Genomic DNA, 21,692 nt, shown 5'->3' on the forward strand with positions numbered 1-21,692 from the left:
TTTTTTTTTTTTTTTGTGAAATTTTGAGGGACAATTAATGCTAAAATCTTTTCACAAATGTTATTTTCTGTAATCAATTTTATCGGTACATCAGTTTAAGCAAAATGTGTAATTTTTTTTTTCTACTGAGACAAAAACGAACTCTATCTAATCAAACGAATCTGAATAAAATGTCTTTGTTATGAATTAAGCAACTTATTGAAACACTAAGTTAACACTAAGAAACACCAAGTTTTATTCGTTTCGGAACAGTGACAGAACGAGCGAGAACTGTCAGTTCACGATTTTCTAACTCAGTGGTTACTACCGTAAAACTATCACGAACTCCTTTTAAATTAAATTAAAGTACATTTTTGTCAGCGGATCCTATGCGGTTTAAGCTCGTCTTATTATTATGTTAGAAGACACGTGGCGTAAGCACCTGAGTCGCATATTTTCTTCGCAGTCTTCCCTATCATTAAAATACAGTACTTTTAAAGGGTGCATATACAGCCTGAAACTACAGCGAAACTTTCTTTTTAAAGTAACATTTGGCTGTAGTTTCACACGTCAAGAATTCTTAATTAAAACAAAATTTAAACGGGGCAAATTTTCATGACGACGGCCAAAAGCGGACATAAATTTATTGTCAGCATACTAATAAATTATATTACACAAACATGTGGTAAAATTTTCGTACAAATTGAATTTCAATACGTTTCTGGCAAAAGTTACAAATTTCTTAAGGATGTAGTTAAGAATTTACGGAAAACTACTCGGAGAGACATTTCACTATGGAATATGTCCACCCCGAACTGCGATGCAGCTCTCACTACGTCGTACCATGCTAAGCACTAAGTGATTCAGTCGTTCTTGAGGAAAACTGGCCCACTCCTCCTTCACAGCAAGGATAAGGCCTTGGTTGTTTCTGGAGGGGAATTTCGAACAGCTGAGCGCCTCCCTATTGTGTCCCAAAGATGTTCTAGGGGGGCGAGATATGGGGAAGCGTGTGGGCCACTCGATTCGATTAATTCGATAGGTCTCCAGAAGCATTTCCGCTGCACGTGTACGATGTAGACGATGTGGTGTGGCATTGTCATCCATAAAAATGAATTCTTCACCTACAGCACCACGCAACATGACGTTGAAGAACTTCTTTAGCACAGTCGTATCTTCCCCTTTCAAGAACATGTTTTCCTCGTAATGGTAAGCAATACCATTTTCATGCCAGATAAAGTGTTCTCTAGAATCGGAGGAAAGACTAAAGCTGTCATCTCTAAAGAGTACATCATCCCATTTGGTGTCTTGTCCAATTTTTATGGAAAAGTGCTTTACGATGAGCTGTGAATAAACGGACGCAGACTACAGGCCTTCGGATGTATAGGCCTACTTATCGCAGATTGCCACAGTTTTGTCGAGATATCTGCATACCTCTGCTTAAATGAGCTTGTAAGCTGACCTGCCATAGTGCGTCGATTACCTTTTGCTGTTATAACCAAAAATATATCTTTATGCTCTGTGGTAGAACGAGGGCGACCTATTAGAAAACGTCTGGAACACATACCATTAGTTTGAAACGCTATTCAGAGACTGGATACAGCGCTATGAGAGATTCCGACCTCTCTGGCAATATCAGTAATTCTGCGGCCTTCTTCAAGCTTTCCAATAATTCTTACTTGCGTGTAATGATCTAGAACAGTGATTTCAACATTTTTCATAATATGGCACACCTAGACTAAATATTAAATTTCTGCGGCACACTAAGAATATATTCTTTTAATTTTTTTGACGAAGTTATTTGTGAACACAGTTATCAAAAGATTAAATCTGATTAACACACAATTTTAAACCAATTCACCAACCGTAAGTTTGGTAAAATATAAATAAGGGAACTTCAGGTGCGAATGGAAGACCAGACGCTAAGAAATAAATGCGCAAATTGCGAAATTATTTCTTTCAATTAATTTGTTTTCACAAATCTTGCGGCACACCTGAACACCTCTCGCGCGGCACACCTGTTGAAAATCGCTGATCTAGAATGATGTCTTTGAGACATAACAAGACATCCAAATTTGCACTACTAAGAGAGTCCTTCAAACACAATTCGCTTAGCGCAGCATTTTGCCTTTTATCCTGTTGAGTGCTAACACGTGATTTCGCGCGCGATTCGAAAATTTGAATGTGTATCCGTTTTCTACTCGAAATCGTTAGTTACGAATTGCCACAAGCTGATTCGTCTGAATTTGCGGTTGCTATCTTCTGAAATAGGGTTCGTCCTTATCAATTAGCTCCTTCCTCTCCCAATTCCAAAATATCGTTTAGCCGAATGTCTTTCTTTCCCCTTAAGCACTTTCTGAATGCTCATTTTCTGAAGCAATACACATTCCAAAATTAGCTTCACAAAATAAGAAGAAACGGAGTTATGCTATTCCTCAGCATCTTTGCTTCTTATGAAATTATTAGTGAAATCGATAGTGGATCATCATGAACTGCAATTAGTTTTTCTTTTCAGGATATATTAATCTAATAAAGAAATGCAATTAATCAGATAAATAAGTTGCCATTTTAATTTACCTTGGCCGCTGTGTTTGCAATTTTTCTTTCGCGCTTCCACTGTAGGATGACCAAGTGCTTGTTCTTGTACGGAGACATTTCTGGGATTTCTTCCTAACCCAATCTTGAATATCCCTGGATAAGTTCGGTATGCGCCCAAGCAAAAGAACAATAGCTCCATCTAATCCCTGAAAGAAACAAAACGTAGTAGCAAGAGAGAAAATACAAACAAGTTGTTTAATATTGACAGTATTGATATTTAGTAAAACGGAAATGTATAATACAGAATTAAAGGAGCGAAGTTAGCATTGCTTGATAGCTGAAGAAGAAAAAGTATTATTATTATTTTTTTTATGTAAGGTGTGTTTTTATAGTAATAACCATAAGGCAACTCTTCAGCACTGATTTCCCATTCATGTATATTAAAAATTTAAAAAAAATGCGGCTAAAAATCCTAGGGAATTTTTTCGATATCTGAAGGAATGATAACTGTTGAAGAGAATATAGATGAGGTATTTAATGAGCAATTTATAAAGGTATTTCATTCTTGTGAACGTGACACCATGCAGAACTTGAATGCAGTGGGAAAGGAGGAGGAGGAGGAGAAGGAACTGCTGTTAAGTGAGCAGGCGGTATATGAGGAATTGAATAAATTTAATGCATAATAAATAAGGTTGTATGACTTGATACTATATCACCACGTGTTATGAGGGATTGTTCCAGAGAGTTAACAACATCTTTTACATATTTTTTTAACGAGTCTTGCACTAGGCCAAGTTCCAAGGAATGGAAAGAGGATAAAATTGTTCCAATTCATAAGGGAGGTGATAAGACTAGGGCTTTGAATTATAGGCCAGTCTGTATGTCTCGAGTTGTGGTGTTAAAGTGTCAGAGAGGTTAGTTAGGACCAAGATTCAGAAATGAGTTGACAACAAAAAATTACTCTTTGGTGGCCAGCATGGGATTGTTAAAGGAAGATCATGTTTTAGTAATTTGCTTATTTTTCATAATAAAGTGACAAATGCATTGGATAAGGGTGTTGCATACACAGTGGTACATTTAGATTTTGCAAAGGCGTTTGATAAATTGTTACATGACAAGCTGGTAATTAAATTGGAATCGATGGGACTGAACCGTAGATTAGTCAGCTGGATTGGAAATTGGCTTTCTGATAGGTATCAGCGAGTTCTTTGTCTATGGAGGTACGATACCCCAGAAGGGGAAAGTTACTAGTGGTGTACCCCCAGGATCTGGTTTGGGTCCATTGCTGTTTAATTTGTAAGATTTGTATTGGGAGAGGTCGGAGTGGCGATATGCAGTTGTTTGCAGATGACGGAAAGTTAGGGAGAGAGATCAGGAGTAGAGTGGATGCTGTGGACTTGAATGCATTGACTGCATGGATAAATGAGTGGGGATATCAGTTCAACATTGCAAACTGTAAGGTTTTGAAATTTGGGAAGCAGAGATGGAATGTAGAGTATACAATCGATGGAAATATCTTGGAAGAGCTAGAGCAGATGAGAGATCTGGGAGTGATTGTGGACAAGGACCTAAAATTTCCCACACATATTGCTAAAATTGCTAAAAACACTTTCATTTTTTCACTCAATGGTAAGTGATTTTCTGCTTTTTTTTAAACTAAGAAAGGTATTGAATTAGCTCTACGATTAGATGACAAATTTAAAACTTTCACTTTTAAGTAGTCCTTATAACGTGGATAACGGGAGGGACCAAAACGTAAGCAGTTTTGTGATCTCTACCCACAGTACCATTCGCGAACTCTGCCGACATGCTGCGTGCAAAAACTTTTGTTTGTTTTGTTGTTTATGTTATTGATTTTGTGTGTGTGTGTGTGTGTGTGTGTGTGTGTGTGTGTGTGTGTGTGTGTGTGTGTGTGTGTGTGTGTGTGTGTGTGTGTGTGTGTGTGTGTGTGTGTGTGTGTGTGTGCGTGTGTTGATTTATGAAGTGTTCGTTAATTTGAATCTTCATAAATACAGGAAACGTAAAATGAAGCTTTCCTGTAGTCACATCTGTTATGCATGGATGATTTTAAGTTATACGGAAAATCATCCAGAGAAATTGAGTGATTTCTCAATATAGTCCGAAGAATACATTTGGATGGACTTTGGTTATAAATGCCCAACACTCTCCATCGTTCGAGGAAAAATAACCGACAGCAAAGGAATCATTTGCAAATGGAAGAAAAATTGAAAAATTTTCCCAGAATGAATCCTAGAAAGACTTAGGAATGCTTCGGGCAGACAACATTTTGAATGTCTGCCACAAAGTCTGAATATCTGAAAAGAGTCAGAAAAGTTCTGAAGGTAACAATGAATGAAGACAACATTGTAACAGCAATGGCGATTCCTGTAATAAGATATACATCAGGAATAATTGACTGGATACAATTCGATTTAGATGCACCTGATCGTAAAACACAAAAATTAATGACAATACATCATGCCTTTAATCGGCGCAGTGAGGTAGATCGGTTATACAAGGGGGGGGGGGTTGAAAAGTGCTGATAAACACCTAGAATAAAAATGATATTAAAGCAACTATTCTTATATATCTTAAAAGAAAAAGAACAAATTATTACAATTTGATGAAACACGAGGGTTAAAAGGTTTTACGATATGTTCTTTCTTGTGGTTATATCAGTTACTTTAATATCATATTTGTTCTAGGTGTTTATCAGAACTTTTCATTTCTCCCCCCTCGTATATAGCCAGGAAAAAGTGGAGGAAGTGGTTTTTTTTTTACAAGTCAAGCAAACAGCAGAAAAAGAAAACTGAGCGTTAAATGGTTACGTCAAGGTAGACACAAAAAAGAACGAATACAGTAGATTAAACAAAAAAAAAAAAAACGCTCTAAGGAGAAAAAATTGGCCAAAAAAAAGATCAAAAGATTGGGAAAATAAAGCACTCCATGGACAATCTTTAAAGGATTTTGAAGGAAAAGTTGACAGATGCTTATTTTGGCAAAGACTTCCTTAGGGAAGCATCAGGAAAGAGACAGATGGTCCGATTCTTACTATTCAAGAATAATCACTGCAAACGAATGCAATCAAGAGATTGAAAAGACCTATCGATGGCAAATGCCGACTGTGCAGAGAAAGAAGAAACAGTGAACCATCTAATTAGTTCTGAAAGAGAGATTGCTAATAAAGACTATTAAGCAAAGGCATGATGGGGTTGCAAAAGCTATATACTGGATTTTTTCTTGTTGGAAATATGGTTTCCAGACTGGCAAAATCCCCTAAAAGCACAGTTGAAAACGTTATTGGAAATGAAAATGCAAGATATTATGGGAACTTTAAAATCCTGATAGATAGACATTTGGAACGTAGCATGCAAGCATGCAAGATCTACATCAGGTGTTAGAAGAAAAAAAATGGATGAAAAACTGACAAAGCATGGAGACCTGGAGATTGAAATTCAACGTCTTTGGAACAAAAGGGCGACAACAGTTCCAATTGTAATAAGAGCGCTAGGCCTAGTATCAAGATTCATTTTAAAATTTTATGGAATTTACAACCGTGTTAAAAAACTTTTTTTAATTATCCCGACGTTTCGATCTTCACATCAAGATCATCATCTGGAGCGTTCATAAATATACAGGACAAGCTGAGTTACATCATTAACTGTAAGCTAGAGAAACAATGATTTGATCACATGTTATTCTACTGGCGTGACCTCTGGTGGAAAAAAAAAATAAAATAAAAAATAAATTTTTACATCAAGCTGAATTCTATTTTTACAATGACAGGAATGAACATTCTTTTAGAAGGTTTTCTTTCAGAAACAATTGGTGTCCTATTTTTAGTATTACAATTCTTATTTTTGATTTACACTACTGGATTTTCTACAGTCCCGTTTATAGTTGTTCTTGGTGAAGAAGGTCGAATATATACCTTCCATATGCTTTGGATTTTTAAACCATCATTGTTGTTCAGATTGGGGTGGTTGCTGATAATCTCACAGGCTTCCTTGAATTTCCGTTCATACCATTTTCTAGTGGGATGTAGACAGCTGGTGGTTTTCCAGTCATTTCTGTGTAAGGTATACAGGGCATGATCAGAAAGGCCAGCTTCACTATAATTATTATATTTAACGTGTCGTTTAAGTTCTTTTTGTCTAATAGGAATAGTGCGTCCTGTTTCTCCTATATATGGTATGTTGCAAGTACAATAAATCCGGTATACTCCAGGGTGAGCTAATGGAGGAAGTGGGTCTTTGGATGAGTTGAGTTAGCTTTTTAATTTTGCAGGAGGTTTAAAGGTGGCTTTGAGGTTGCACTTTTATAGTACTCTGGTTATTTTGTCTGATATTCCTTTAATGTAGGGAATGGTTATAGTTTTACTGTAGTCTGGTTTGTCTTTGTTTTTTATTGTGGTTTTGTAGAGAATTTTGTTTATAGCGTTTTGGCTGTATCTTTTTTTTTTGTAAGTTATTACTGATAATTTTAAATTCGTCTTTCAGTGCCTGTTCACCGGAACAAATCGTCTGAACTCTGTTTTTTAGCGTGTTGATGACACCTAGTTTTTGTGTTGGGTGGTGGTAGGAGTTTCTGTGTATATATTGTCCCGTATGTGTTGGTTTTCGGAAAAACAGTGAAGGAAAGATTGCCCGAGGGAAAACGTGTGAAAAGTGTATCTAGAAACGGAAGTGTGTTGTGTTTTTCAATTTCAATTGTGAACTGTATGCGTTTGTGTTGTTTGTTTAGGTGGCTAAGGAATGTGTCTAATGTCTGGCGGCCATGGGACCAGATCGCGAAAACATCGTCAACCTATCTAAGCCAGACTTAGATACGTTGATTATGACTTACCAGGTTTTAGAGGGGAGGAATCTAGGACAAGTTGCTCAAAATGTTCCATGTAAAAGTTAGCAATAGGGGGGGGGATAATGGCGAGCCTATGACTGTACCTTCTTTTTGTAAGTAAAAGGCGTTTTGCCATACAAAATAACCCGACCGTAATACATGCGCAAAAAGCGCCGTGATATCTGGAGGGAATTTGTTCTGTAGGAGAAGGATTATGTCATTGATTGGGACATTCGTAAAGAGGGAAGAGACGTCAAAACTGACTAATAAATCATCTTTTTCTAATGTAATGTCTTTGATGATGATGTTTATGAAGTGTTGTGTGATTCCTAAGCCTTTGGATAAGGCCTGAATTGGACTCATTTGTAACTCGAAGATTTCATTATTCTGTTTCATGTGTCCTGTTACTCTTTGCCTATGATGTCTGCTAACTGAATATAAAAAATATTAATCATTTCAGAGATTTAAGCCCAATCGACTATATAATGAACAGTATCATTTGAACTTTCTTTGGTTGCCCTAGATTTATATTCTTATGTCCCCCCCCCAACACACTCATTTTTGTATATTTCTGTCACAGTTGCTTACCTGTAATATTTCTGCAACATCTTTCTGATTACTTTCTCTCACGTTTTGTCCATTAATTTCTAATATCTGGTCGCCTTGCATGATTCTTCGTCCATGACGAGCAGCAAAACTTCCAGGATGCTAAAATTTAAAATTTCAATATTCATATAATGACATTGTCCTTACACACACACACACACACACACACACACACACACACACACACACACTTGCCTTGCCGTATTCTCTTCTTCACCGGATGGCATTTAAAATTATTGATTTTAGTGACTTTTTTTTCTATTTATTTAATATCATGATAATGTGAGTTTAAACCAGAAAAAAGTAACATGACTGCAAAATTTGATTAATTTATATTAATTTTCACGTTCTTACGAACAACAAGAATTCTTTTGTGGATAATTCTTGATGTGGCCACTGCATACGATTTATAAAATCTCTGTGTAAAATTTGAATGTTCTTTTTAATAAAAACGAAAACCACAAAGTAAAATAAATTTAAGTGATATAATAACTCTGATATAATTTTAATAATTATGAGATATCTGCTATTTTTGGAAACTTGCAATTCCATCACTTACTCCAAAATCTTTGCTTAAATACTTCATTTTAAAATTTAACGTTTTAAACGTTTTAAGTTATTTTCTAATTATACTGAAGTCAGTTTTACATACCAACAACAACAAATATGTGTATATATGCAACAGAACAGTATTCAATAAAGCTTACCACATATGTTATGAAAACTCCCCTGCCGTTTCTGCAAAAAAGAAAAAAAAAGGAAAAAACATTGTTTATAATACACATTTTTAGAATAACTTATAACAGCTTCTAGAATCATAATATCGTTTTAATTCAAAATTTTGAAATGGTTTGCCAAATATTTCGGCAAAAATGGAATCGAATCAACATTCATGAATGTATTTTACATCGATTCTGCATAATAAATTGATCCGAAAACATTGGTCGCACTCCCTGGTAGCTCTGCTTACCGGCATACAATGTACGTTTGAAGGATACACACAATCCTGTAAATAAAGTTCAATACAGAGCTTAATAATCTACTAAAAAGCAGAATTAAGAAATGGAAACCGAACGAAATAGAAACGTGACCCATCATAAAACCAGTAAGCCTTAGTTCTATGGATACCGAACTAAAAACTACTAAAAATTGCTATATATTGTATATATATTCCTGTCGCCGGTTTGAATTTTTTAGTAGTTTTTAATTCAGTATCCATAGAACTGACTTACTGGTTTTATGAGGGTCGGGTTTCTATTTCGTTTGGTTTCTATTTCTTAATTCTGCTTGTTTGTAGATTATTAAGCTGTGTATTGAACTTTATTTACAGGATTGTGTGTGTTCTAAAAACGTGTGTGTGTGTGTGTGTGTGTGTGTGTGTGTGTGTGTGTGTGCTGCTTTTAAATTCGCTTGTAACCACGTGGAGTATTTATGACATCTTCAAATTAGTGCATTAGTGCTGGTAAGATATTAATAAACTTACAGGGTCCAGAAATAAAATATACCATGATTATTTAATACTACGTATTAACCTCCCGTCACGACAAAGAAATTTAGCCATCAGAAACTTTTTTTAGAACACAGAAGACGATCCTATTTCTGGAGTCAGTTATGTTTATCCATTGCGTGTCTTCTCTGACTGGTTTAACTTTCTTGTGGTGGTAAAGTCAGAATTTTTGAGAAACAGTGCTACTCCCATAACGCTGAAAACTTTGGGCTAAAAATCGTTAAAAGATTTTTATCCTGGATGAGATATGAAGTCTTGCCAAAAAAAAAAAAAAGATGCGCGGCTGTTCCAATTGTCGTTATTTTTTAATCCGATATTTTAACCACTAAATATTCAGTGGTTATAATACTAGAAACTTTCCTGTATTAAATGGAATCAACCAGTAATACGCGGCTTACGATACTTTCACCGACTATACAGTGCCTCCAGAAACCTTGCTCATTATATATGATAACTAACAAACATTGTGACCTTATTGATTTCGAATGCCCACTGACAATGGGTGCCAGACATTCTCTAAGAATATCTCTTAAAACTGTAGTCCTTGTAAATGACCACATATCACAATCTTTGATATACTGAGAGTGATATAATGATAAAGAAAACAAAGAGAACGTCATCAGAATTCTGATGCTTGAGACAGATAAAGTATCTTTGAGATCGTAATGTTCATTACATTTGATACAAGTAGTAAAATGACTGTGATTTTACTTTTTTTCATAATTTTGGCATAATCAGGAATTCCATCACTCGACACTGCCCTGAATAGGTGTAATGGAGACACCGGCTAGTTTTTGGTCGAGGCAATTCGTCCCATTGAAGATGGGGTACATTGCCTCTCGACCAAAAAATAGCCAGCTGTAGTTAAGGCAGGTGTAGGATACCATTGTTCCTTTAGGAGAAAGCGCTCAAGGAGTGCATAATTCCAGTTGCTATCATTTCATATGGACAAAAGATAAAGAGTTTGGCAACAGCATCGATGTTATTGTGACCAAGCATGCTAGTCTCAAAACAGGGTAGAGCTGTAGCATGTTTTCCTGGCAATTTTTAAGCTCCCTAATACCAATAGAGGTATCAGGTTGCATTCTAAGAATATTTTTGCTGATTACACATTCTGTAATGTTCCAATTTATCTTGAATGGACACTTCAAACAGCATAGCGCGTCATATTACAAGTCACGTATCATCCAGTGGCATTTTTTATGATAATCTCTAATACGAAAGGCTGACCAACCCATAATACGTTAGTAGATGAATTTGGAATAATACCGAAGACTGTTCCAGAGTGCGGCAGTAGAAGGGTGAACAAGAAGAAGAAGGAGAAATTTTTTCTGTGGATTTGGAGTTGAAGTATGAAGAAATAGCCAGTAGTTATTACACAAGTTTCAATTGATTTAACAGATAATTCAAGAATTATTGATGCCAGTCAGATGAGCATTGGCCGTGGAAGAATTTGTAGAAGATGCAATATACTCCTTGTATGAGAGTGAGATGAGAGATGAATCATTATTCGACCTAACTACTATCTTCTGTACTGAGTTAAGTGTTTTTAGAGAGCTTTTAGGGGTGTTACTTCAGATAGGAACAGTATTCAATGGGTGAATGCCGATGAAGAAATAGTTGAAATTTGTTTATGGCAAGAGAGGTGTGATGATAAAAATTCCCAAGAAGAAGCATATCATTTTGTCTATATATTTGTGTTGTTGAGAATAAGACCGGAAGAAACTGGTTTTTTCTTTTATGGAAGATAAGGCAGAACGAAGTTTTGATAGCGTTGAAACTGACAAGGTTGTTCAAACCCATCGAAGAATAGTTTGGAGAACAGAATTCAAAATTTAGGGCATTATAAGTTGTCGTTCTGGAGGTTGTGATGAATTGTGTATGAGAAGGCATATTTTGCATATGATGGACACCTCCATCTAGATCTCTCCATGTTTGATGCTAAGGATTTGTCACCCTCATTTAGGAACTTTGAGCACGCGGGATAATCGCATGATGCAGTGTAGATACCAGGAGAATATGAAAGTGTATAAGGCCGATATAGAGTAGGCTATAAACTCCTGAGCACGCACACCTTTAGGACGATTGAAGAAATGTCATCAGGAGACTTTAGGGGTCTAATTTGGATAAGATTAGAGTTTTTGAAATGGTTGGAGAATTTGCTATTTTCAACCAGACAGGAATTAGAAGAGAAGCAAGAAACTAAGAGGTTGGCTTTTTGTGTGAGTAACAGTGTAATAGAACTATCAGAGTGGAACAGTGGGTGAGAGCAGAGTTCGACAGAAGTTATGGCCAGTGAACAGAAGACATGACTGTAAGTTTCCTACTTTTGGGCTCTTTCTGAATCCTTCTTGGATGAGTTGATAGTTTTCTTGCAGGTATTCCTCGCTTCGGTATAAGCATTATAGGAAGATAGAGTTTGGGATGAGAGCCAGTTATGCTATGCTCGATTCTTCGCTTGTCCTACTTTGGTACATCTTTCGGAGAATTAAGCTTAGTTAGAGACCAAAAGATAGACTGGAATGGGGAATAAATATTTCCATACTAATGACGATGATTGCAGTGACACGTTTAATACATATGCTTGAGTAAGAAGGTGGGAATTTTATAATGCCATACAACACGTGAGCACGACTATCTATGGATATATCTCCAAGGGAAAAAAATCAGCATTGTGTTATGATCTTTATTTTTTAAAGGACAAACGACATTTACAATATACTTAGAAGGATCACTGGTGAAGGAGAGATCTAGGTTGTTTATGAAGAGTGGTTACGGTTTTTTGGTATCCCAGTAGGCATTGCGAACGATTTGTGTAAGGTCATCATTGGTGATAGGAAATATTTCAGCATCTTAAACTGCCTGCTCTGTGCAGTTGGAAGAGGAAAGCAGTTGGTATTGTGAACATTAAAATTCCCGAGGAAATCATTTAAAGAAAGGAAATCAATGACAAAGTTGTCAACTACGTTGTCACACATACTCGTAATGGGAATAGAGTGCTGCTTTTGAATTTACTATTTAGATTTATGATTTCGGATTTGCACGTCAGCTTATAGCAGGTCACTTTTAGCAGGCGCAGAAGTTTGTTCCGTCTATACACGTGGGCACGTGATTCTGAAGCAGCGACACCTGATAATTTTTTGTGGGTCGAAACATGTTTCGTCAAGCTTGCTAATCGTCTTTTAGCGTCTCGTCTGTTTCCGGGAAGTTGAGAATGAGGACATTTATATTTCCAACTTTTTTTCCTACGACTGAATCGGGAACTGTTGCTGCGATAAGGGAGAAGTCACGAACCTTGCTGTTGGTTTCGTCAATATTTACATCATCGTCTAGATGCTAGTCGTGAATCACTTTGAGCTTTCTTTCCATTGAAAGAAAGCTCTACTTCCGGGAAGTTGAGGATGATTGCATTATATTTCTTATTTTTCAGTAGTAGTAGGAAATAAGAAATATAATGCAATCCTCAACTTCCCGTGCATGTTGTTGCTGCGATAAGGTTACGGAATTTCGCTGTTGTTTTCGTCAGTATTTACATAATCGTCTTGGCACTAGTCGTTAATCAGGTTTGATAGAGGTCTCTGCTCAAAATTTTAACGGAAGGGAGACGCAGGGGACAGAAAAAAAAATGGCTGACGTCTGTCAGAAGTTTGTGCATCGACTCATCGATTTTGCTCGGCTAGAATACCCGCTGGCAACAGAAATCACACTTACACTCTTTATTGTTTCCTTGTCGTCTAGTCTGCAGCTTCGTATGATGATCTGTTTGATTAGCGATTAATGGTCTGTCTGCAGTAGCGATACCCGAAGCTCTCTGACGTCGCTGGGCTTTGTTATCCCCAACTTTGCTTCGGATAAGTATAGCTGGATGATACCAGTACGTTCAATACGTGCAGAACCTTGCTCTCGGCTGATGTAAAAATAGAGAACTTTTTTTGGACCTCTCAGGAGTACTAAAGGATTTGTCTGAATAGCCCCTTAAGAGACTATTGTTGTACATTCACCACTTGGCTTTGAGGTTAGAAGGAAGAACACTTAAAAACGATTAAATAAGAGAGTGATTATTAAGATGACTCTCATGAGTTAGAGCGATCTTAACGGGTTGCTTTTCCCCATCCAGTCAACTGCTAGATCCCCACTCCTGACAATCTTTGGAATGATGAAACTTTTTTTTTTTTTTTGCAGGTACAATACTAGAAAATTGCAGCTATTGATCATATTTTCCAGAGGTAGTTTATTTATTTATTATTTTTTTGTATAACCTTTTTGAACATTCATCGAAGAGGCTACCTAAATGGATTAACTTTGAAGGTCTTAGTGTGAAGAGTATGAAGTTACCAGCTAGACCGTTTTAACATTTTTAATTAATTGCCAACAAGTTACTTTGGATGATTTCATGGATTTGTAGCCTTGTGAATATTTCTGGTTCCATACTGCTAAACCTCCAGTAAAAAGATCGCTATGGGTTCGATTCCAGTTAGCAATTAAAGAAAACTTTTTTTATTTTTTACTATTTATCGACTTTGTCGATCTTTAACAGAGGTAGTTAGAGTTTTTTTTTTTTTATTATTATGAAGTAAATTCGGGTGTTTAATTCAGAAAAATTAAAAGGGGAATTCATACTATTTCAGATAATAATATCAGTTAGGACATAGCTATAAGAGATCGGCAGTCGTTTATCTGCCTTGAAAACGGGCCCTAAAGTCTTCCAGTTCACTGGCAGCCATTAACTCAACTACCAGTGAACACTGAAGATAGCAACTATAATTACTAAGAGTTAGGCTAAAAGAATTCCACTTTTCCTTGAAGAATGAAATGCATGGAAGGATTTATTTTTTCTCATTATAAACACCTCATTGCAGAAATTATAGTATCAATTAAAATTCCGACTATTACGGATTTTACGATTCTTCTCCTTATTTGTTTTCTACAGCAAAGCAGGATTCAGCCCTAAGAACATTTTCTATGTCTTTTTCTGCCAAAGTTAAGATAACTAGTCATAGAAGTAGCAGAACATTTCCTCCAAGAAACTGACATTTTTAGTAGCTCGCAGTTAATTCTAAACTCCTTCGCTCATTTGTGGTGCAATAATAACTGCCTTCTTGCAATTCGAAGTTCATCTACTGACATACTATAGTGATGCTGATGCATGTAGTAATAGTAAAGATATAACTAATACATAGGCATTACTTTATCCAGTAGTTTTCAAACTGTGGGGCTCGCCCCACGAGCGGGGCGAGACCCTTTCTAGGATAGAGAAGCAATTGTCAATATTATTGTTTATTTCTATTAAACACTTTTATTTTAGTAAATACTTTATTGTTATTACTATAATAAAATTTAAAAGTTGCAATTTTTAAAATAATATTTTCTTTTTGTTATTTTACTTTTTGTTTGGTTTGAAATATAATTGCGTACTATCAAAAACCTGTAAGAGCATCGTATTTTTTTCCAATATAAAATACATGATTAGCAAATTAGACCAGTGTTGTTTTATGAAAAGTGTAGGGAGGCAAGATACTTTTTTTTTTTTTTTACATAAAAGGGAGCGTCTCTAAAAATTTTGAAACCCACTGACTTTATCGGTTATCTAAATTCTTTAAGAAATTTTCAGTATATGAGAGATGAGCCAAATACGAGTGGCTTTCAGACGGCAATTCTAGATTGTTATAAACATTGAAAGAATATTAAGGTAGAACTGACTACGAATATATTTCCTTCTGTCTGTTTCACCAGTGTAATTTACTTCTATCAAATGTCGAGTGGCACTTGTTAAATGATAGAGCTTATCATTCTTGGATCATTTTGTTTTTTGCCGGAAGATAACTTCTGGTTTGTCGATGTGAAAAAAAATCCTGTTATCTCTTTATAAGAATTATCGATTGAAAAAAGCCTAGAATTCCTTTATGGGAATTCTTAGCCATGTTGCTGTAATCACTCAACAGATGTATGTCTTACTTGACGAAGAAAATAAGACTTAAAATAAAGTTTCTTTCTATTCAAGCGTGTGCTAATTTTTTTAAAGTCAACGAGCTGTGTGTGGATGAGAAGGACGCGGTTGTCCGTATTACTGGTATCAAGTGCATAACAAGAAAGCGCAAACATGTGGCAAAAGAAATCAATTTTAGAATTTCATTCGCACAAAACAATTTTATTTTGTTTCATTTTTATTTTGAAATGAAAAATAAGAAAAAAGTGCTCTGTATCCGTTCTTTGATAAATAACATATTGCACTGTATATAGGATTCTATAGTCATACTAGTTTTGCAAGCAATGCTATATTAATCTTGGCGAAGTGGCGCAGTTTCGCAAGGGCCCTACTCTTTAAGGGGCTAAAATTACGAAACTAAACAAATGAACTTAAATAATAGGCTCCTGAAAACGTTTTGTGTAAAGCCCCGCATACCGTTATTCGGCATTATTTGTAAGCCTTAGCATCTTACCTCTTTCAGGTTAAGATACTTTTTTTCTCTCTCAGAAGCTCAGGACTTTATTTGGTCGGTATCTAACTCTTTCCAAAGTACATCTGAGATGACAATAAAGGCTACAAACATCAACCAAGTTCACTTGGAATGTGCCACACATGACTTTCTTAAAAACTATTTATTTTAACTTAACATGCTATACAGTGATCTTCTCGTTATCCCTCCCTGATCATTCATTACATTTTTGCAGCAGTACTCTGGCACTCTTCTTGCTGTACTTATCGGCATCACGAACTTGGAATACTTGACACGTTCTCCATAGCTTGTAGTTTTAGAATTCTCTTTCAAATGAGCCAAAGTCTCTAAAGAATTATATGTTGAAATAACAAATAACCATTGGTGGTCATTTCTTTAATCCTGTTATGAACTAAACTAATAAAAATTCTCCTTCTATTTGAAAACTTTTAATGGGCTTTTTCTGCTGAGAATACCCAACATCATTTGGCAATCGCTGGTCGATTCATTAATAGAAATTATTTTCTTTTTACTATTGTCAGCATGAAAAATCATCTTTGTACTTTACATCCTAGAATACGATTCTGCTTTGTTGGTGAGGCGTGGGAACAGTGAATCTTCGCAGAGAAGATTTACACTGACAGAGGGTAAGACACTCTAGGGTAAGACATACAAAGGGTAAGAGGGTATGAGCCATTCGGATTCCAAGAACACACTCCTCAGTTTATTTTTAAGATTTGTAAACTATCGTTGCTATTTGAAACTTTGTCAACTGTGTATTTTTCTGTTGGAATCTGGCTTTAGGAAGCTACACGCTGATATACATTAGAGCTCAGAGTGAAACAGCTACAAATTACCCTATTCTCTCAAGAAAATCATGAAATTTTTACCAATGGCTAAACTGTAAGCAGAGTAAGTAATGGTTACGAATATCGAAGCTCGGAGGAACAACCTAAATTATCAAAAACTAAGAGTAAACCAGGAGGAGAGAGTCCAAATTTTACTGGATTTCTTGTATACATCGCTGCTCCCAAATGTTTACCATAATCAGCAGTGATTCATTATCGTTTCTGCGATACGAAGTCTGTAGTTTCCCACTCATTTATTAGCGACCTAGTAGTGCAGTTGGAAGATCAGGTTTGAATCCACAGAAGGCATGAGGAACGTATAAGTGTTTTGAAAATGAAGACGAGTTAGCTGTGTGAAAAAGATGAAATTTTTTATCCTCACAAAAATGTTTATTATTCTGAAGGATGGTATTTTTCACTTGAAGGATTATTTTGAAGTCTTATTAGGAAAGGTTTCAGTATTATGTATTATATCAATAACAGTCAATCTATAGTCTTTGCTGCAGAAGATTATAAACTTGAAAGAATGATCTACTTTTCAATGCCATTTGCTGCTGCTCTCCTTTTGTTTCAACTTAGGAACGGAAAAAAATCTGAAACACACACACACACACACACACACACACACACACACACACACACACACACACACACACACACACACACACACACACACACACACACACACACACACACACACACACACACACACACACACACACACACACACACACACAAATACAATACGGAAATTATCTCATTGAATCACAAAAATTTAATATTTCCCAAAAGCAGAATTATTATATATTGATAAAGTTGATTACCGACTTGACACACTTTACTCGTAGTAGAGATCCAAAATACCAAATTCTATTAAAATTCTACTTACATCCTCTGGAGAATGCTGATTCCCAGTTTTTCCTTGATGCTCACCTTTCTCAGTTCTACAGTAATAAATTTCGTGGGACCTATACAAAAGAGCAAATCAATAAAATTGATTTGTTGCAATGCTTTTTTGTTGTTGTTATTTTGAATTTTGAAGAGTAATGAAAATTCACTTCATTGTCTACACAGAAAGCACTGATGGTGTATTTCAGCATAGATGGCAATTTTAGTTATAAATACAATAATATGAGTTCTTTAACAGCTTTTTTCCCTAAAAGGAACATTTCGGAACACTTTTATTCCTACTTTTTGGAAATCGATATGTAGCAGATCCCTTTCCTATCATCATCATCATCATCTCGATTGCTGAGTTCAAGGCTTTATCAAATGTTTACTAAAGATTTGACAAATTACACATGACAAGAGATCGGTATAGAACTCCCACAATATAAAACAATGTTTGTTTGTTTTTTTTCTGGCTAGGATTAAAAAAAAAAACTCCACTCTTGCCTGCACTACAGATTGGGGACGTAGTGAAAATAAGACCTAGTAAAGTTCCTAGAGTAAAGTTCCTATAATAGCGGTCTTTTTCTGACGATTTGGCATCATAGAAGGTTACCATAACAGTATAAAGGAATTAACATTTTTTAAATAAAAGTACGAAATTAAAAGTGCTGTAAAATAAGAGATTTCAGCTTGATAGACATATTCCATACTACATGTTCCAATCCATACATAGAACAGCCTCAGAGAGACACGAACCACCCCTCACACTTAAAAAGGTTTCTACTAAAAGATCAGTATACTAAATTTCTATTCTGGCATTGTCATTTTGAATAAATCCCATTTATTTTTTAAATAAAAGTACAAAATTAAAAGTGCACTAAAATAAGAGATTTCAGCTTGATAGGGAAATCCTTCTTTCGTCACTGTGTGTGTGTGTGTGTGTGTGTGTGTGTGTGTGTGTGTGTGTGTGTGTGTGTGTGTGTGTGTGTGTGTGTGTGTGTGTGTGTGTGTGTGTGTGTGTGTGTGTGTGTGTGTGTGTGCGTGCGTGAGTGTGTGTGTGTGAGAGAGAGAGAGAGAGATAGAGAACATAATGTGTTTACATGTTATGTTAAAAAGATTAGGGGAATAAATTGTGGCTACTCGAATCTCCACAGTTTTCTAAATGACAAATTCATACAAAATCACGTCTTATAAATGAACTTTCTGGTATTATTTCTTGCCTTTTCGGTCTCACACAAGGTTCTTCTTTAAGGTTCTTCCTCTGTTTCTTTCGATTTACATTTCACAATACTGTTCTTTTTGGTGGCCTATTCGATGACATTTTAGTCACACATCAAATACAGTTGTTTCTATAATTATCCATTGTTTGTAAAGTTGATTTTTATGTTCTTGGAAAATTTCTGTGCTTTCGTTTTATTTAATTTAGTACTGTTCTTCTTAAAAATTTCATTTCTGCTGATATTATTGTTGGTTAGTCTATTTTTTTTTTTTTGCTCCTCTTTAGCTAAACCAGTAAAAATATAACGGGTTTAGCTGAAAAATTGAATATTTTTAATTTTGCATTTCTTTGCACTAGATTCGGCTTAAATACATCAATAATCATACTTGTGATTTGGTGAATATATCAGTTTTTAAGTTTTATGTTTTAGATAGATTTCTTCAATGTAGCTTATATTACATCCAAGATAATCAACATTATTACTATGTTCAGATGGTTTGCTATTCATAACTATTTTGTTTGTAACTGGCTCCCTTCCTTTCAATCCATTAACTTGTGTTTTTCATACGATATTTTTATTTCATATTTGTTACAAATTTTATCAGAGTTGTATAGAATTAACTGGTTCATCTTCGTATTATTAGCAATTAATATTTGATCATCTGTATATAATAACGTATTCAGTTGGCAGTTTGGTGCTAATATATATATATATATATATATATATATATATATATATATATATATATATATATATATATAGATCTATATTATATATATATGTGTAATCTGTGAATAGTATGTGAGTTTATTTAGGTTTATTTTTCTTTATTTTTCAATTAAAGCGAAGACTGAATCAATACTTTATCAACCCTTTCTCGATCCGTTTTGTTCTTCTAAATATTTTTTCTATATTGTTATTTATTTTCTTTCTTTTTGTCGAAATAACTGATATGCGTTTTCTTCTCATAATGAGTGATAACGAAAACATAGTTCGTCGTTCTGGTATACTTATTTAAGGGAAGATGATTCCTATGATAAATTGCTACGTACGAAAACTGTAGCAGTTGAATATAGGTGGGATGTCAACACGACATGAATTCAGTGACTTCGAGAGAAGTGACTGAATTCATGTCGTGTTGCCATAACTGGAGAATCCAAAATCAATGGTTGTTATCAACGAATGGAGACGTTCTGCCACCAACAGTGCAGGAAAACACCCAGGGCAGTCGCGTAAACTGACAGGGACAGGAGGATATTAAAACTGGTGACAGGCAAAAACTGTTACAATCAGCACAGACCATTCGTGATAAGTTCCAGAACGCCAGTAACACTATGCTGAGCACTAATAGTGTATGAAAACCAAGTAAACTCCATTTACTGGGTTTCCATGGAAGAGCAGTGCCGAAATCACAACAACGAAAAGGGCAGCTCGTCTGGTCTGGTGCAAAGAGCATGTGAACTGGAGAATTGACCAGTGGAAAACGGTACTCTGGAGCGACGAATCAAGGTTCACCTATTTCCAGTCTGACAGCAGGGTCTGGGTGTGGAGGCAGCGTGGTGAACGTTTGTTACCACAGTGCGTTGTACTCACAGTAAAGTTCGAGGTGGAGGAGTAATGATGTGTGGGGCGTATTCAGCTGGTTTGAAGTGGGACCATCAGTCATTGTCCGTGTTTCCATGAAGGCAGCTCAGCACCTTGATATTCTGGATAATCAGGTGCTGCTTACACTGTGAAGTTTTTATGGAACGGACCCGTGTTACTATCAAGACGACAGTTCCCCATGCTACAAAGCTGCAGCTGTTATGGAATGGTATAAAGAGATGGGGTGTTAAACGACTGCCCTGTCCTGCGCAGAGTCCTGACCTCAACCCCAGCGAACACCTGTGGGACGAATTGGAGCGACGATTGAGGTCCAGCGCAGCACGTCCTCGATCTGTCACTGAACTCAGTGCTGCTTTGATGGAAGAAAGAAGACAAATTCCATCTGATGTCTGCCGCACTTTGACGGAAAGCCTCCCTCAAAGGGTGCAGGAGATGATCAAAGCCAAAGGTGGACATATCCGATATCAGGGTTCGCCTGCTGGTATTAATTGTAAATTGGTCAAGTGTCCAGCAGACAATTATTGGCAGATAGTGATATATATATATACACACACACACACACACACACACACACACACACACACACACACACACACACATATATATATATATATATAGAATTTTCGAGGTCTCTCTCTTTCCTCCCCAAGTGGTATAAGCTAGCTGGTATTAGATAGTGGACAAAGGTTATTTCTCTCACTAAACGGACACATTAGTCCTAAAATTACACAAATCTACAGACATGTTATAGTTCATAAGATTACACAAATCTATGAACTATAGTTCATAAGATTCACCACTGTCAATGTAACGAGTTGTTACGATTATCATGGATGAAAGCAAGATTAACACTTCGACCCCAAAATGAATATAATGGAACTAAGGGATAGGGAAGATTGGGTTATGATATTAGTATCTTATTTTGTTTACTTCATATTTAACTATAATATCTGAATGTTACGTGATTGCATAATCTCAATAATACAGTAGCGTAGGCAGAATATGACAGGACTGTTCCGATCACACAGATGTTTAACAGTACGGTACTTGACTATTTAAACGACTGTACTGTATATGATCTATCGTGCTTTGTCGCTGTTACGTATTTGAATAATCCAACGAGAACACAAACGCGTTTGAGAAAGCAACAAATGCCGCTGTCTTATGAAGAATGCGAAAAATCTTTAGCACAAACTGTTCACGGTTCACAGACAACTGAGCGACA

The 21,692-nt window shown here is 35.9% G+C and overlaps 1 protein-coding gene across 1 annotated transcript in view; it reads right to left on the bottom strand.

Moving 5' to 3' along the window:
* Nucleotides 1-21,692, bottom strand: part of LOC150108754 (ligand of Numb protein X 2-like) — a 50,754-nt gene that overhangs the window by 10,701 nt on the left and 18,361 nt on the right. Inside the window, exons 5-8 of the mRNA XM_090390517.1 lie at nt 17,641-17,719; nt 8,667-8,697; nt 7,942-8,061; nt 2,554-2,720 (exon numbers count right to left, since the gene is read on the bottom strand). Coding sequence (XP_090246643.1) covers nt 2,554-2,720; nt 7,942-8,061; nt 8,667-8,697; nt 17,641-17,719 — 397 coding nt within the window. The remainder of the gene's footprint in view (nt 1-2,553; nt 2,721-7,941; nt 8,062-8,666; nt 8,698-17,640; nt 17,720-21,692) is intronic.

The sequence above is a fragment of the Typopeltis vanoorti genome, chromosome 3, assembly GCF_054136105.1.
Source record: "Typopeltis vanoorti isolate ZY-2024b chromosome 3, IOZ_Tvanoo_1.0, whole genome shotgun sequence".
Lineage (NCBI taxonomy): Eukaryota > Metazoa > Arthropoda > Arachnida > Uropygi > Thelyphonidae > Typopeltis > Typopeltis vanoorti.